The sequence below is a fragment of the Heptranchias perlo genome, chromosome 17, assembly GCF_035084215.1.
Source record: "Heptranchias perlo isolate sHepPer1 chromosome 17, sHepPer1.hap1, whole genome shotgun sequence".
NCBI lineage: Eukaryota > Metazoa > Chordata > Chondrichthyes > Hexanchiformes > Hexanchidae > Heptranchias > Heptranchias perlo.
The window spans coordinates 27,604,145-27,621,838 of NC_090341.1; the positions used below are offsets into that span (position 1 = coordinate 27,604,145).

Consider the following 17,694-nt stretch of genomic DNA (forward strand, 5'->3'; position numbering starts at 1 on the left):
GGTCTTCAACATTTTCCAAACAAACCCCAGAAACTGCTATATGTGGAAGAGTATGTTTTATAATAAATGGTAAGCAACACCACAGTTTCACCTCTTTCTGCTGATTGAACTTTCAAGGTTTCGCCATCTCCAAGGATAGGATATATACTTGAAATGGAAAAATTTTGCAGGGCTGTGGGGAAAGAGCAGGGGAGTGGGACTAATTGGATAGCTCTTTCAAAGAGCTGGTATAGGCACAATGGGCTGAATGGCCTCCTTCTGTGCTGTATGATTCTATTCCAATCTATGTGTGCTATTCATCACTACTGCCCCAGCTGTTATTACATCCTCTATTATTGTGGACCCATCTATCTAATAGCCTGATGTGCAACTATGAAAATTGCTGTCACCAGATAGCTGGGTTAAGAAAATGGGTCAGTTCCAAGAAAAAGTAGGTCATTTTGATATTCAGCATCAGCAGCTTTAAGAGATAAAATTTCCAAATGTTTGCATTGTTGTCTCCTTGTGATTTTTAAAAATATATGTATATGGGGTTGTTATTGAAGTGAATTAACATAAGGAAGTGCTGAGTATATAGCAATTCTCTGTAGATTTTGTTGGTAGTCTTTTTCACAGATTTATGTTGCGTCGGTAAGGCATCCGAGTCCAGTGGTAAAAGCACTGAGCCAACAGCAGGAGTTAAGAGTAAGACATAATAGGAATGAAGTTGGAAAATGTCACATTAATCTTTCAGTGCTGAATTTTCTGTCATTAAACAAATTAATAATTATTAATTGGTAACTCGCAATTATTTATAGTTGAAGTAAAATGCTAATGTTATATCTTCTCTGTCCTGTCCTTTTAAAGTTTTTTTTTGTGTAAAACTGTGGATATTGATGGTATGTGACAAATACATCACTCAAGTGCCCAACCTTCGTGTGTGAACATGGCTATTGTGGTGTTATGCTATTTGACTGTGTGGGGCACCACAGCTCAGCCTGATCCTGTCCTCAGCTGACATCCACACTGGCCAAGGGTCATTGGATAGCAATCAGGTGCAAGATTCCTGTGGCTGATTTTTCTCCTGAATGGCCTTCTTCTGTGCTGTATGATTCTATTCCAATCTATGTATGCTATTCATCACTACTGCCCCAGCTGTTATTACATCCTCTATTATTGTGGACCCATCTATCTAATAGCCTAATGTGCAACTATGAAAATTGCTGTCAGCCTAGGATTGTTGAGGCCAACTATAGTGTCCCCATTTCCATCCCAGCTGAGATTATTAACTTAGCAAACACCAGGAATCAAACCTGGGAAGAATTTATTATTTTAATATGTAGCTTATGCATTTACTCCATCTGGTGGCTATTGTGTGCAGAGCACGAACCCTTGCTGCTGCTGATGTATTTGATAGCATTATAACGGGCCGTAGTTTGCTGTGGCAGGGCATCTAACGGCGTCTGCAACTTGCCCTTGCACATTTAGGTTTTAAAATTTATTGTGTGGCAAGTTGCTGAAAGTGTGAGCTGATAACGTCATAGTGAGGGGAACAGGGCATCTAGGAGCTGAGTGAACAGGGCAGGTAACTGTTTATCTCCTTAACCAATCAGGTTGAAGGATTGTGAAGCGCAAGGTCTGAGAAGGAAGTGCAAATTACAGTGGGTGAATTTAATGTCAAATCAGGTACAGAAAGAGAAATAAAGAGAGGGAAAGAAAGAGTGGATTAAGAGAGAGAAAAAAAGAGAGAGGAAAAGTAAAAAAAATTCAAACTTTTGAAAAAAATTTCCAACAACAATTCAAACCTGAAGGAATGAGACTCTGCACTTGTAATAGTTAATTTTCAGTGCCAGAGGTGTTAACTGGAAGTAATTAACACTTACCACATTGTTAAATGGATACTTTAGACTGAAATGGACAAGAATTAACTTTCTGTGGCAAGTTTAGTTCATATCTACTGTGCAAATACAGCAGCTTCATACCGTTCAATGCATTTCAATGGTGAGGCAGACAGCGAAATGCTGTTTTCGCGAAGCTAACAGCGGAGCGGCACAACTTGGACAGCAACTTTTGGATGTTTGAGTTTAACCGCGCATCTGCCCCTTGCCTGAAGTTGCTGTAGCATTTGCACATAAATAACAACGAGCACCTTTAGCCTCACCATTATTTTGACAGTAAATTATGGCCCTTTACGTTTTAATAGCAAGTCTGTATTAAGAAATACACCACATGTGTTATGCTTCATGTATGTTTTATATTCATATGTGGATAGGACTGTAATTTTGTCATGGTAAATTTTTGGAAAAATTATGAATTAGTCATGGTAATAATGTCAAAAGTCATGGAAATCATAGTAAAATAATCATAGTAAAATAATCATAAACAGTCACAGTTTTCTGGAAACGAAACTACCTTTATTTTGCTTTATTCCTCTCGCTCTCTCTCTTCAAGTCTGTTTGTTTCTCTCTCTCTCTCTCTCTCTCCCCTCTACTTCATTTCTAGCCCTGAACTGGCATCTTTCCCTAGTTTCTCTCCTATCTCCCCTCATGCCCTCTCCAAGCTCATCTTGACCATGAGACCCACCTCCTGCTCCCTCAACCCTATTCCACCAAACTGCTGACCACCCAACTTTCCTTCCTGACTCCAATTTTAGCTAACATTGTTAAAGGTTCTGTCTCCTCCCTTTCAAATCTGCCGTTATCACCCCCCTCAAAAAACCCACCCTTGACCTCTCCGTCTTTGCAAACTACCACCCCATCTCCAACCTCCCTTTACTCTCAAGTCCTTGAACGTGTTGTCTCTTCCCAAATCCGTGTCCATCTTTCTCTCAACTCCATGTTTGAAACCCTCCAATCAGTTTTCCACCCCTGCCTCAGTACTGAAACGGCCCTTATTAAAGTCACAAATGACATCCTATGTGACTGTGACCGTGATAAACTATCCCTCCTCATCCTTCTCAACCCGTCTGCAGTCTTTGACACGGTTGACCACACCATCCTTCTCCAACGCCTCTTCTCTGCCGTCAAGCTGGGTGGGACTGGGCTCACCTGGCTGCATTCTTATCTATCCAGTCGTAGCCAGAGGAACACCTGCAATGGCTTCTCTTCCACATCGTTACCTCTGGAGTATCCCAAGGTTCTATCCTTGGCCCCCTCCTTTTCTCATCTACATCCCATCATCCAAAAACACTGTGTCAGGTTCCAAATGTACACTGACGACACCCAGCTCTACCTCACCACCACCTCTCCTGTGATAACTTTGTACATGGCAATGATTAAGTCACATTTAAAAATATATATTTTTGGGATGTGGGCATCACTAGAAAGGATGGGGTTTATTGCTCATTCCTAGATGTCCTTGAGAAGGTGGTGGTGGGCCTTCTTCTTGAATCACTGCAGTCCATGTGGTGAAGGTGCTCTCACAGTACTGTTAGGGAGGGAGTTCCAGTATTTTGACCCAGTGACAATGAAGGAACAGTGATATATGTCCAAGTCAGGATGGTGTGTGCCATAGAGGGAAATTTGGAGACGACCCCTCTACTGTCTCTCATTTGTCACACTGCTTGTCCGACATCCAGTAGTGGATGAGCAAAAATTTCCTCCAACTAAATACTGGGAAGACCAAAGCCATTGCCTTCGATCCCTGCTACAAACTCTGTTCCCTAGCCACCGATTCCATACCGCTCCCTGGCCACTGTCTGAGGCTGAACCAGACCGTTCGCAACCTTGGTGTCCTATTTGACCTTGAGATGAACTTCCGACCACACGTCCACTCCATCACCAAGACCACCTACTTCCACCTCTATAACCTCAACCATCTCCGCCCCTGCCTCAGCTCATCTGCTGCTGAAACCCTCATCCGTGCCTTTGTTACCTCTAGACTTGGCTATTCCAATGCCTCTTCTGGCTGGTCTCCCATCTTCCAACCTTCATAAACTTAAGCTCATCCAAAATTCTGCTGCTCATACCCTAACTTGCACCGAGTCCCATTCACCCATCACCCCTGTGCTCACTGACCTACATTGGCTCCCGGTTTGGGAACGCCTCAATTTTAAAATTCTCATCCTTGTTTTCAGATCCTTTCATGGCCTCGTCTCTCCCTATCTCTGTAATCTCCTCCAGCCCTACAACCCTCTGAGATCTCTGCGCTCCTCCAGTTCTTGTCTCGTACGCATCCTTCATTTTACTCGCTCCACCGTTGGCAGCCATGCCTTCAGCTGCCTAGGCCCTAATCTCTGGAATTCCTTCCCTCAGCCACTCCGCCTCTCTACCTCTCTCTCCTCCTTTAAGACGCTCCTTAAAGCCTACCTTTTTGACCAAGCTTTTGGTCACCTGTCCTAATATCTCCTTTTGTGGCTTGGTGTCAAATTTTGTTTGATAATCGCTCCTGTGAAGCGCCTTGGGACGTTTTACTACGTTAAAGGCGCTATATAAATGCAAGTTGTTGTTCATTCAGTTTTTCATCTCTTATTTCATGGGTGGAATTCGGTGGGGGCATAAAATGGACGTTATTTTATTTGCCGCTCGTTATACACCCTGCCTGATTTTCCTTTCCATTGAGGGCTTCTTCAGCAGCACCTTCCAAATCTGCGACCTCCACCACCTAGAAGGACAAGGGCAGCAGGTGCATGGGAACGCCATCGTCTCCAAATTCCCCTCCAAGGCACACACCATCCTGACTTGGACATATATCACTGTTCTTTCATTGTCACTGTGTCAAAATCCTGGAACTCCCTCCCTAACAGTACTGTGGGAGCACCTTCACCACATGGACTGCAGTGATTCAAGAAGAAGGCCCACCACCACCTTCTCAAGGACATCTCGGGATGAGCAATAAACCCCATCCTTTCTAGTGATGCCCACATCCCAAAAATATATTTATATTTTTAAATGTGACTTAATCATTGCCATGTACAAAGTTATCATTGCCTCTTTTCTCTTTTAGCCTTTTTGTGGCTTTATCTATCTGCAGTCATGCTTTTAGAGATTTATATATTTGAACTCCTAGATGTTTTTGTTCATCTACACTCTGCAACATCTTTTCATTGAGTATATACTTCCATTCCTTACTTTTCCTCCCAAAATGCATTACCTCATACTTCTCCATATTAAATTATATCTGCCTTCTGTCTGACCATTCCAGTAACAAGTCTATGTCTTCCTTAAGCTTTTTACTGTTCACCTTGCTATTTGCCAAGGCCCTACATTTGTGTTATGAGCAAATTTGGATATTGTGCTTCTTATGCCCAAGTCCAAATCATGATTACACACATATATACCAAGAACTAAAGTAGACCCAACACTGACCCCTGGGGTACATTACTTCTGACCCTTTTCCAATCTGGACAACATTTATTAACCCTAACCCTTTGCACTCTGTCCATCAACCAAGTTTCTATCCATGCTGCTACATTGCTTTTATACCATACGCCTGAATTTTTGTTACAAGCCTTATCAAATTGAATGTCGGCACCAAGTAGCATTTTTGATCGATGATAGAAAAAAGCACTTAACTCCAAGATTTTTGAATAAAATAAAATTAACATTTTAATTTTGTGATTTTTTTTTCAATACTATCTCCTGTGACTATGGATAGTATTTCTGGAAATAGTGGGAGAAAACTCAAGATACACTTTGCAGGAAAACATGACCCGAATCACAGCTCCGACTCAGGTCATTTGGGGAAAGCAGGACCAGGTAAAATCTGTAATTCTTATTTTTATGTTCTATTGCAGTTGACAAACTATATATAGTTAAATTAAAGTACTGGCCTAACAGCATACTGACAGCTAAAGTGTCTCTTGTTGAAACTCACTGTTCAGAATCTGGAATTTGTAACTTAAATTCTAATGCAGAAATTATTGGAACTATTTCTCTTAGAAAGAAAGAAGGAAAGAACTTACACTTACATAGTTGTTTTCACAACCTTGGGATGTTCTAAAGGGAAGTGTGGCTGCCAATTTGTGCATAGCAAGGTCCCAGAATACAGAAATGAGACAAATAGCCAGACAATCTGTTTTAATGATGTTGGTTGAGGGATACTGAGAGAACTCCCCTGCTGTTTTTCAAATAATGCCATGGGACCTTTTACATCCACCTGAGAGGGACAATGGAGCTTCAATTTAACATCTCATCCGAAAGACAGCACCTCCAATGGTGCAGCACTTCCTCAATACTGCACTGAACTATCAGCCTAGATCATGTGCTCAAGCCTTTGGAGTGGGGCTTGAGCCCATGACTTTATGACGCAAAAGGTGAGAATGCTACCACTAAATCAAGGTTGGCACCACTTGGTAATATCATCAGTCAAACAAGTAATGATGAACATTACCCAAAACCCAACCATGACATCATTAATGGATAAATGCACTTTTATTCTCCAATTTTTCTCTCCTCCGCTCCTGAAGGAAGTGACTCCAGTCGGAGTACAATTCCATAGATACCAGCATCCCTCGGGTACTACAGCCAAGTGGTCATACTATCATTATGATCCGAAACAGTGTACGTAGAATAGGGAGCCTGTGGCAGAGTTGATTAAGAGTCAGTAGAGTAGCATAAATTTGAATGTAAAATTAAAGGCATATATTTAGAATTTGAATCCTTTCTTTATAAATATTTAAATAAGAGATCTATCTCATTCCGTTAATAATTTAGAGTGGGGATTTAATTTAATGTAATGATCTAAAGATTCCTGTTCTTTGCCCTTCCTGTGACTAGGTACTGGATGTTTCTGGAGCTGGCGTCCTTGCTGATACTATTCCTGGCTGTAGAGTGGATCTCTTGGAAAACTGTGGCCATTCTGTGGTGATGGAACGGCCCCGCAAAAGTGCTAAAATCATCCTGGAATTTTCAGCTTCTCTGCAAAACACAAGATCAGAAAGCAATAAAAAATTAGCCTAACATTTATAAATGAAAGCTGTATTGCTTTGGATTGCAAATAAAATGTGATGCTGTAATCATTCCCCAGCAAACACTATGACTGGACTGAGTGCTGATGCCCCTGATTATATCTATTAAGAGAATTAGTTAACAATGTTTGGTGGTGCATTCAAATTACATAAACAAGATTTTGAAAGACTCAGAGCATTGCCAGCAAATAAAAGCATGCAGTATATAAACAGTAACATAAATCACAGAAAAGCACTGTTCTTTAGCAGATTTCCCACGCTAAGTAAAATCTTCATGTTGGCAATTTTTGTTTTGCCATTTAATTGCAATAACCATGCAAGCAATGCAATATTTTCCCATTTTTCAGTTCAAGGCCAGTTTCATAAAACGCACAAATCATTACCATAATTTATTAAATGTTTAATTTATATTTTACAAGTTAAAATTATTATTAATTGGTTCTTTTTGACTGCTTGGTGCTTACTTTTAAATCTAGGTGGTTTCAAAGTTTACATGGATAGTAGTAACTCTTTCAACAATGATAATAGGGAGGGTGACAGTTGGTATCACTGCTGTTTAGTGGAGATTTTCTTGTAGTTTTGATAGGAAATTGCATTTGTATGGCTGTTTGTACCAATGTACCATTATAAAAATTCCTCAAACAGTTGCTAAAAGTCATCACAATTACATCTTGTTGAAACATTATCCACATAATTCTGCACAATATCATCTGCTTTAAGAGGAAACAGAAGCTGGGGAATAAAGAATAAGAAATTACATTAACTTCGGAACATTTATTTGAAGTGGAAACACATTGACTCAATTTAATATTTTAAAAATAAATTGATTCTGGGCAAAGAAATTTCTTTAAGTGGATTAAAAAACAAAAAAATTTCACTCTATATATCTTCAAGAATAGAAACCTTTTCTTCGTAAATTTTAATCTTACAGATAAATCTTTAATGTAGATTATGTTACCAATATGTAAGATGCTGCTTTGGCCAACATGGATCTGCTTTAGTTCATTGTCTAGACTTTTTCCCCCTTCTGTCATTCACTCAGTTGTGATGACTGTAGAGTTTGTGCTGCCTCAATAGTTTTCATTTCAGGATAATATTTTAAGAAAGTCTATAGCCAGTGGACCTAATGTGTACAATTACAGTCTCAAGTATGTCCTTGCAGATTGGAAAGTTGTACCTCTGCACAAATAGGCTATAGCAATTTTCAGAAATGAATAATATGTCCTGGTTGTTATCTCTTTAATCTGTCAATGAATTATGAATTCATAGAATCATAGAAAGGTTACAGCATGGAAGGAGGCCATTCAGCCCATCGAGTCCATGCCGGCTCTATGCACGAGCAATCTAGCTAGTCCTACTCCCCCGCCCTAGCTCCGTAGCCCTGCACATTTTTTTATTTCAAGTACTTGTCCAGTTCCCTTTTGAAGGCCATGATTGAATCTGCCTCCTCCACTCCCTCGGGTAGTGCATTCCAGATCCCAAACACTCGCTGTGTAAAAAAATTGTTCCTCATGTCATCTTCGGTTCTTTAGCCAATCACCTTAAATCTACGCCCTCTGGTTCTTGACCCTTCCGCAAACGGGAACAGTTTCTCTCTATCAATGCTGTTTAGTGGAGATTTTCTTGTAGTTTTGATAGGGAATTGCATTTGTTTGTTTGTAACAACATACCATTATAAAAGTTCCTCTAAAACAGTTGCTAAAAGTCACAATAACATCTTGTTGAAATTGTGAATTCTATTAATGTTATTGTAATGATTACACAATGAAATATTTGTAATGCATAAACATTCTGATGATAGACAAGCTATCCATCTTAATTATTTTTTAAATTGTGGAAATAAGTTTAGTTGTTCTAGCAGTCAAGTGCTGGAATCCCATTGGGATTGGGAGGGGAATATGTGTGTTTTAGTCATACTCTTAACTGTCAGTTAAGTTTGACTGCACTCATTGGGCAAGTTGCAATAACTCTTGGACAAACTGAAAGATTATGACTGTGGAGTATTGCATCTCCAAAGAGAGGTTCGAGTAACAGTGCCCATCCTGCTCCATTAGAGCAAGCCTCTTGTCAGCTATTGATGGAAACATTCACAGTCCCGAACCCTCCTGTACTTCTGGATGAAGCAGTAGATATGATAGTGATGTGGATCTAATGAGAATATTTTATTCATTTTTGCATGATATGCTGGGAAATAATTTGTTGTAAAAGCATCACAAATGGTGATAGCATTGTAGAAAAATATAGCTTACTGTGGATACTGTTATTTATGACTGAGATTGAAATGCCCTTGTCCGTGGATATTTTAAGATCAAGGTAATCATCCACAGCTTGACATAATATGGACTTTTCCGCAAAAACTATCTTTTACTTAAAGCATTGTAAATATGTTAATAATGACATTGTTTAGCACACTTGGATTAAGCAATATCATTTCTCCTTTATGGCCAGGGGTTTAATATAACTTTTTTTTAAAAAAAACAAGAGGTTCCTTCCTCTCTCTCTCTCAATCTTCCTCTCTCTTTTTATTCAAGGGTCTAACTGTAATGAATTGAAGTAGGCTTAGTTCAGTGCTCAGTAATATGATTTTATAGCAGCAAACTGCCTTCAAATGTGATACAATGGGCAGTTTCACTTAGGCAGTCCACAAGGATAAATGGTCCAGGAAAAGGATGTATCCTGTGGGGATGATTTTCTGGAGTTGACACAACTGGTTGGGTGAATTGGGGGAGCTTTGCGTTTTGGAAGTTTGTTCTGTTTAACCTGGGTGTACTTGATAGTGTTACTGCCTATAAAGTGAGTGCATGTTTCATTTCTTAGTTTTTTTATTGTTTACCTTTCTCAGCTTAAGTACAAAATAGGATAAAATGATTAATATCTTTCAATTTTAAAACTATTTTCTGGCTGAAAATATTAAAAAGATGTGGCATAAATAAATGGTGATTGACCAAATAAAGGTTTTACTCCACTAGTGAAGAACCCAACCTTTCTATCAGGCACTGTTGAGTAGTCTCTATTCTGTTTATTGTAGATTTGTGAGTAAGGCAAAGGGGCAGCTGAAAAAACTCCATTAGATTCAGTCAAGAAAATCGCCTTGCCTGCTAGAATAATTTTATGGGGGGAAAATTAGTTATTTCTCTCAGGAACAGGTTTTATAAATGTGGTTTCTTTGAAAAACCGGAGTCATTGTTCCAATTATTGTTCTAATAATTCAATACATGTTGCAGTTGCTAGCAAGTGTTTTAGTTTCCCTGATTGACATTTGTATTATCTAGATACCCGAGTAAATAAATGCTCCATCATAGAGTACAAAAAGTTGGTTGTAAAGAGGGGGAAAAGGAGTATCTTGCATTTAATAACAAGGTGTTTGATATTAGGATGAAAATAAACTTTCTTTTTTACCTCTTCCATTTTGGCTACATCTAATAAAGATTAATGTATGGTAAGAATCTTAAATATGCATGTTATAGGACAAAAATAAAAACTGATGGAACAAATATCTTGTGACCAATGTTGTTACTGTTGGGAATTTCATAAGGAATTCTGTGAATTCATGTGGTAATATCTTGATAAAGACTCATTCTTTCCCGATCCAATTTTAGATTTGAATAGATTCTTTGAAATTATTATTTCTAGTCTCTACTGTAATTGATCCACTCTTTCTTGCACACCTATTTCATTCCATTTCAAGTATCCTTAGTCCCATTGCTCCAAAAGGAAGAATGGCTTATGTGGAATTACCATCCTGTCCAAGGCCTCTGGTGCCCTTTTTATGGTGTGGTTCACTGAGCTAGGAGTGCACATTCCTGGGTGAGAAGATGATAGATTTTTTTTTTACCAGTCATCATCAATGGAAATTATATCTAATGCAGACTTACCTCGTGGAAGGGTAGATGGCCAGTTCATCCAGCACTGTTGAACACTGGCTCGACTGAAAATAGCCATAAATCATTAAGTACTGTTACTGGGTGGGGGTGCCAGCTTAAACAGTTGCAAGACTGCAACTGCTTCCCTTATTGTGTAGACCAGCAGAGGTCCCAATCATTCCTGATCTTCAGGATTGACTTCGAATTTCCATAAATGTCCTGCATCCCAAATCAATCGAGTTTGGGCCCTAATTAGAAGCCCACAATTGGACCAAAAACAGCACATGTGCAACAACAGATTTGGCCCTTATTTGGGTTCACTTTAATGGATAATGCCCCAAGTATGTACACAAACATGTTGAACAGAGATTTGGAGCATGTTGTACAGTGTTGGTAGGAGTATTGACTCACAATTAGGTCCTATAATGGGGTTCTGAAAACTAAGTTGTGGACTATTACTTACAATTTCAATGATGAAATACATGCCAAGATTTTAGAATGCTTGAAAGGATGCAAGCTTTAATTTTGTTTGTTCTAAGAACATAAGAACATAAAAAATAGGAGCAGGAGTAGGCTATACGGCCCCTCGAGCCTGCTCCACCATTCAATAAGATCATGGCTCGTCTTGGACCTCAACGCAAATTTCCCACCCGATCCCCATATCCCTTGATTCGCTTAGAGCCCAGAAATCTTGGACTCTAAGCTCAGTCTTGAATATACTCAACGACTGAGCACCCACAGCCCTCTGGGGTGGAGAATTCCAAATATTCACGACTCTGAGTGAAGAAATTCCTCCTCAGACTCATAGAATCATAGAAAGGTTACAGCACGGAAGGAGGCCATTTGGCCCATCGAGTCCGCGCCGGCTCTATGCAAGAGCAATCCAGCTAGTCCCACGACCCCACCCTATCCCTGTAGCCCTGCAAATTTTTTCCTTTCAAGTACTTATCCAGTTCCCTTTTGAGTGTGTAACTAGCAGGGTAGATAATCTCAGTCCTAAATGTTCGACCCCTTATCCGGAGACTATGTCCCTGAGTTCTAGACTCTCCAGCCAGGGGAAACATCCTCTCAACATCTGTCAAGCCCTCTAGAATCTTATATGTTTCAAAGAGATCATCTCTCATTCTTCTAAACTCGAGAGAGTTTGGGCCCATTCTACTCAATCTTTCCTCAGAGGACAACTCTCTCATCCCAGGATTCAATCTGGTGAACCTTTGTTGCACCGTCTCTACTGCAAATGTATCCTTCCTTGGGTAAGGAGACCAAAACTGCACGCAGTACTCCACGTGTGGTCTCACCAAAGCCCTATACAATTGCAGCAAGACTTCCTTACTCTTGTACTCCAACCCCCTTGCAATAAAGGCTAATATACCATTTGCCTTCCTAATTGCTTGCTGCACCTGCATATTAACTTTCTGTGTTTCACGTACAAGGACACCCAAATCCCTCTGAACACCAACCTCTAATAGTTTCTCACCATTTTAAAAAATATTCCATTTTTCTATTTTTTCCTATCAAAGTGAATAACCTCACATTTCCCCACATTATACTCCAGCTGCCACCTTTTTGCCCACTCACTTAACCTGTCGAAATCCCTTTGCAGAATCTTTGTGTCCTCCTCACAGCTTACTTTCCCACCTATCTTTGTATTGTCAGCAAACTTGGATACATTACCCTCGGTCCCTTCATCTAAGTCATTAATATAGATTGTAAATAGCTGAGGACCAAGCACTGATCCCTGTGGCACCCCACCAGTTGCAACCTGCCAACCCGAAAATGACTCATTTATTCCTACTCTCTGATTTCTGTCCATTAACCAATCCTCAATCCATGCTAATATATTACCCACAATCCCATGAGCCCTAATCTTGTGTAACAACCTCTTATGTGGTACCTTATCGAATGCCTTTTGAAAATCCAAATATACTGCATCCACTGGTTCCCCCTTATCTACCCTGCCAGTTACACCCTCAAAAAACTCCAATAAATTTGGCAAACATGATTTCCCTTTCATAAAACCGTGTTGACTCTGCCTAATCATATTATGATTTTCTAAGTGCCCTGTTACTATGTCCTTAATAAAAGATGTAAGGAATCTTACAACACCAGGTTATAGTCCAACAGTTTTATTTGAAAATCACAAGCTTTCGGAGCTTACCTCCTTCGTCAGGTGAGTGAAGGAATAAAACTGTTGGACTATAACCTGGTGTTGTAAGATTTCTCACATTTGTCCACCCCAGTCCATCACCGGCATCTCCACGTCTTAATAAAAGATGTTAGCATCTTTCCTTCTACTGATGTCAGACTACCTGGCCTATAGTTCCCTCTTTTCTCTCTCCCTCCTTTCTTGAATAGTGGGGTTACATTTGCTACCTTCCAATCCATGGGGACCGTTCTAGAATCTAGGGAATTCTGGAAGATCAAAACCAATACATCCACTATCTCTGTCGCCACCTCTTTTAAAACCCTAAGATAGAGGCCATCGGGTCCAGGGGATCTGTTTGTTTCCTTATTCCCCATTATAATTTCTCCTGTCTCGGCCTCTAAGGGACCCATGTTTACTTTCGCTAATCTCTTCCTTTTTAAGGATAGGAGTGGACAAAAGGAGGGCCAACATGTACCCGCAAGGTGGCAGGAGACCCTCTAGACTCCAACTCCGCAGGCATTGGGAGACTCTGGCCCAGGAAGTGAATGCCAGGAGCATGGTATCACACACGTGGGCGCGGTGCCGAAAGAAGTTTAATCATTTCACACGAGTGGTCAAGGTGAGTGAATGCAAATGTCAAGTGGCACATCCCACCAACTGCACCACTGCTCCATGCACGACACCCCCCATCACCCACCCACCAACAAACACTGCCCATCCATACGCAATGCTGCACTCAGCATGCTGCATCTCACCCGCAAATAGTACCACACTTGCAGGCCACACTACTATCACTCACAGGTCACACACACTGGCAGCTATTCAACCATGACAGGCACATCACCCAAACACCTTGCAGGATACACACTGACACACTGCCCTCTGACTTGCAGGAGAAGGTGGCGCATAACAGCTGGCAGCAGGAGAGACCTAAGAGAGGGCAGGCACGCCTACACGTCCTCGTCCCCTTGAAGGAGACTGTGCTTCCGATCATTGGGCGGACCGTCGCTGCACCCGTGACCACATGCCGCGCTGGAGGTCCCGAAGAAGGGGGTCTCTGCGTATCTAATGCTTCTTCTCGTTTCCCACCGCTCCCTCCTCCCATAATCTTTTCTGACTCGCATGCTGCAGATGCTGTTGTCACGCACGTCTTACTTGCTCCTCTCCCCGCTCCACAACTCACCTGTTTCCCTTTGTCATTGCAGATACCCAAGAACACGTGGCTGCACCGTCCGAGGAGGAGGAGGAGGAAGTGGACACTGAAGCCGCACCGTCACTCAATCTGACACTTGCATCCACCAGCTCAGAGACTGACACTGTGCATCCTTTAGAGGTTAGGTTAGAGGAGGGATCTGCATGTGGCGAGACGCCGAGCACAAGTGCGCAGGAGCCAGGGCGGGGGAGCGGATACCACAGGTGCCAGCTCGCTAGAAGACGAGGTTGCTCACTAGTTCTGCTGCAGAGGAGTCAGATGAGGACTTCGATGGGCTAGGCTACAGAAGATGGCTGATGGGCGTAAACCACCAAATGCTTGGGGCACTTGAAAGCCTGCGCACAATCACAAGGGGCATGGAGGAATCCACTTCAAACTTGGCACAGGGCTTTGCACAGAGCTTGCAGCCCATCCTTACCCACATGGAACAGGTGGTCACCTCCATCAGCACACATATGGAATCCACCATGACGCAGTGCCTGATGGCCGATGTCGCAGCTTCCATTGCAGCACAAACAGCTGCCATTGCAGCATAAACTGATGCGATCAAAGGTCTGCAAGCCACGGTTGAAGCTCAGACTGCTGCTATCGTGGCTCTGAGGACCACTGTTGAACGGGGCTCCCAGAGCATCACAACACTCCAGCAATCTGTTCTCCAGCTGATCACTAGGATTGCTGAGGCGCTGCCCTGGGACAGAGGCAGTGGCGCCATGGCAGTCGGACCTGCTGTCCTCACTCAGGATGACAGCATTCCTGCTCTCACCCCTGTCACTCCGCCAGTGCCCTTGTTGTTGCCCATCAGTCAGCCAGGCCAGACCGCGGCAGCCTATGCTGAGATGGTGCAGTCTGAAGCTGCCCAGAGCTGCTCGAGGTCGTCCTCCAAGGCCATCTGCACACTCCTCAATTGAAGACGAGCTGTCTTCCATCACCCATGCTCCAGCCACTGGGGATGCACCTTGTAGGAGCACCAGGATAGGTAAAGGCACACAAACAACAGGCACTAAGGGAATGCACAAGGGTGAATAGTCCTGTTCTGTTTGCATAACTTAATTTGTTAATTGATAAATGTGACTTTGAATTTGCATTTGGTGGTGGTTTTTATTTGTGCGATGAGCTGAGGGGGAAAGCAATGTGTAATCAGATGGAGGGCAATTTGATGGTTATGTGGGAGCGGACAGATGGGGAGTGTAGGACTGTTGGTGCGTTGGGGGGATCTAGTTCACATTATTGAAAGCAGGCAGGGATCAGACGAGCATGCAGAGCCCTTGCAGACATTCGCGTGTTCCCTGTTGCACCCTTGCATCTCCTCTTCTTCCTCCTCCAGCTCTTCAGCCTCATCCTCTTCCTCCTCAGCCTCTTCCTTCACCTCTGGCTCAGGGTCTTCTCCGATCATCGGTGGCAAGGGCTGATCCCTCATGGTGGCGAGGTTGTGCAGCATGCAGCATACCACCACGAATCTTCCCACCCGCTCAGCGGAGAACTAGAAGGCTCCTCCGGAACGGTTCAGGCAGCGGAAGCGTTCTTTCAGGAGGCCTATGGTGTGCTCCATGACGTTGCATGTGGCAGCATGTCTCTCATTGTAGGCCTGCTCCGCACATGTGAATGGTTCCTGACCGGAATCATGAGCCACCGTGTGAGGGGATAGCCCTTGTCACCCAGTAGCCAGCCTTTGACCTGCCAAGCCAGGTAAAGATAGCTGGCACGTTGGACTGCCACATAACAAAGGCATCGTGACTGCTTCTAGGGTAGCGGGCATTGACCTCCAAGATTCAATGCGTGTGGTCACACACCAGCTGCACGCTGAGGGAGTGGAAGCCCTTTCGGTTCATGAAGATGGCCGAGTTGATATGTGGGGCACGCAGGGCAATGTGCGTGCAGTTAATGGCATCCTGCGCCATGGGGAAGCCAGCAATGTGAACGAACCCCCGTGCTCGCTCATTCTGCTTGAGGGCACGTGATGAACGTTTCCTCATCTCATACAGTGCGTCTGTGATCTCCTTTATGCAGCAGTGCACTACATACTGCGAGATGTTGCACGTCGCCAGCAGAGGCCTGAAATGATCCTGAGCCGTAGAAGTTCAGCGTCACGGTTACCTTCACAGCCACAGGCAACGCTGTCCTTGCCCGGTTCTGATGCTGTAGTTGTGGCCGCAGCTGCTGACGGATCTCCGTCATGGCCTCCTTGGTGAACCTCAGCCATTGGCTGCAATGCTCCTCGCTCATGTTGCGGTAGGAGAATTGGTCCCGGAACGCCCTCATTGGATACGGCCTCCTGCTCAGTGCCCTCCTCCTTCTCCTCGCATCTTGATCTGCTGTGCTTGGCCTTTCTGCAGGCTCCCAGTCATGCTCAATGGCAGGAATGTTATTCAACCACGGTTGTAACTTTCCAAACCACTCTCAAATGTACTGTAGCAACTCTCATTAAGTATAGAGAGTTTCAAAAAAACACTTCCTATTCCACCAGTAGCCAGAAGCAATAATCCAGCAACTAATGTGCAACACCTGCATGGTCCCCCTTTAAATAGCCCTGGTTGGGGGCGGGGGGGGGGGGGGGGTCCTCCGGGCCGTCTAAGACATGTTCAGCTGTGCGTGATTAAAACTGCATGTTAAGTTCCAAAATGATGTCTATCACTTTAAATCAGCGTTATGCATGGATTGTACACATTTTCTACCTACTTTACATGCTGCTGGCGTTCGCTCTTTGCGCACGCACTAATAACTATACTAAGATGGCGTCTGGTGCACGCCACGCTGGAATCTCGTGCACCTCGAGAGGCCGGGTAGCGCTGAAACAATGGGCGCTACATGGCCCAATTTCTAGCCCACTGACTTTTTCATTTAAATCAATGACTTCAGATTTCTAACAGTATGAAAACCTTCCAGTGAGGTGACCTTTGCGCTACATTAACCCCATAATTACAAAGTGTAAATTCCCTGCTTGTTATATCACACTAGGATGTCTGAGTAGTGATAATGCTATCAGGGTGCCAGTAGAGTTTTCTGGCGTTACCTTGGACTCCATGTTTCAAAGGGAAATGATCTTTCACAGCCTATAATCTTTGAGTGCAGGTGCCCCAGTTTGAGACTAATACGGATGGCACAGCTCTGAATGAAGTAAGTTTGTGTCCAGAGTGAACTCTATTCAAGTCACTCCGAATGCAAACAGAACTGGGATCTAGACTTGTGTATGTAAAATAAATCATTATTGAAACTCGCCTATAGTTTTCTGCTACCAAAGTGCTTTCAAATGAGAGTTCACTCCCTCTAAACTTTCTTGCTTGTACAATGTAAAATAGTACTGCACAGTGCTAAGAGAATCTTTAAAACGTTTACAAAGCAGTTTGATTTGAAAAAGCCAAAAAGTTATGTGTGAAGACTCAAAACAAATAAATGTAAGTTATATTGAGCACTGTAAATATAGATGCTGCAATCATTTTGATGTAAGCTACATCCCAAAACTGAAAACAAATCACTACAGTGCAGAGTGGGAGAAGCCTCTCCAGAGCTGCCCGAATTGGGTAGCAACAAGTCGCTTTTCTTCTTCTCGCGGCTGACTCCGGGCACAGGCGGGCGGCGCACGGCCTTC

General features: G+C 42.8%; 1 protein-coding gene across 4 annotated transcripts in view; it reads left to right on the plus strand.

Annotated features, from left to right (window-relative positions):
• LOC137334211 (monoacylglycerol lipase abhd6-A-like) overlaps positions 1-10,380 on the plus strand; it is a 70,547-nt gene extending 60,167 nt beyond the window's left edge. For all 4 annotated transcript variants that reach the window (XM_067998809.1, XM_067998811.1, XM_067998810.1 and 1 more), the window contains 2 exons: positions 5,575-5,675; positions 6,696-10,380. In XM_067998809.1, coding sequence (XP_067854910.1) covers positions 5,575-5,675; positions 6,696-6,878 — 284 coding nt within the window. In that variant the 3' untranslated portion in view covers positions 6,879-10,380. The remainder of the gene's footprint in view (positions 1-5,574; positions 5,676-6,695) is intronic.
• The last annotated feature ends 7,314 nt before the right edge of the window (positions 10,381-17,694 follow it).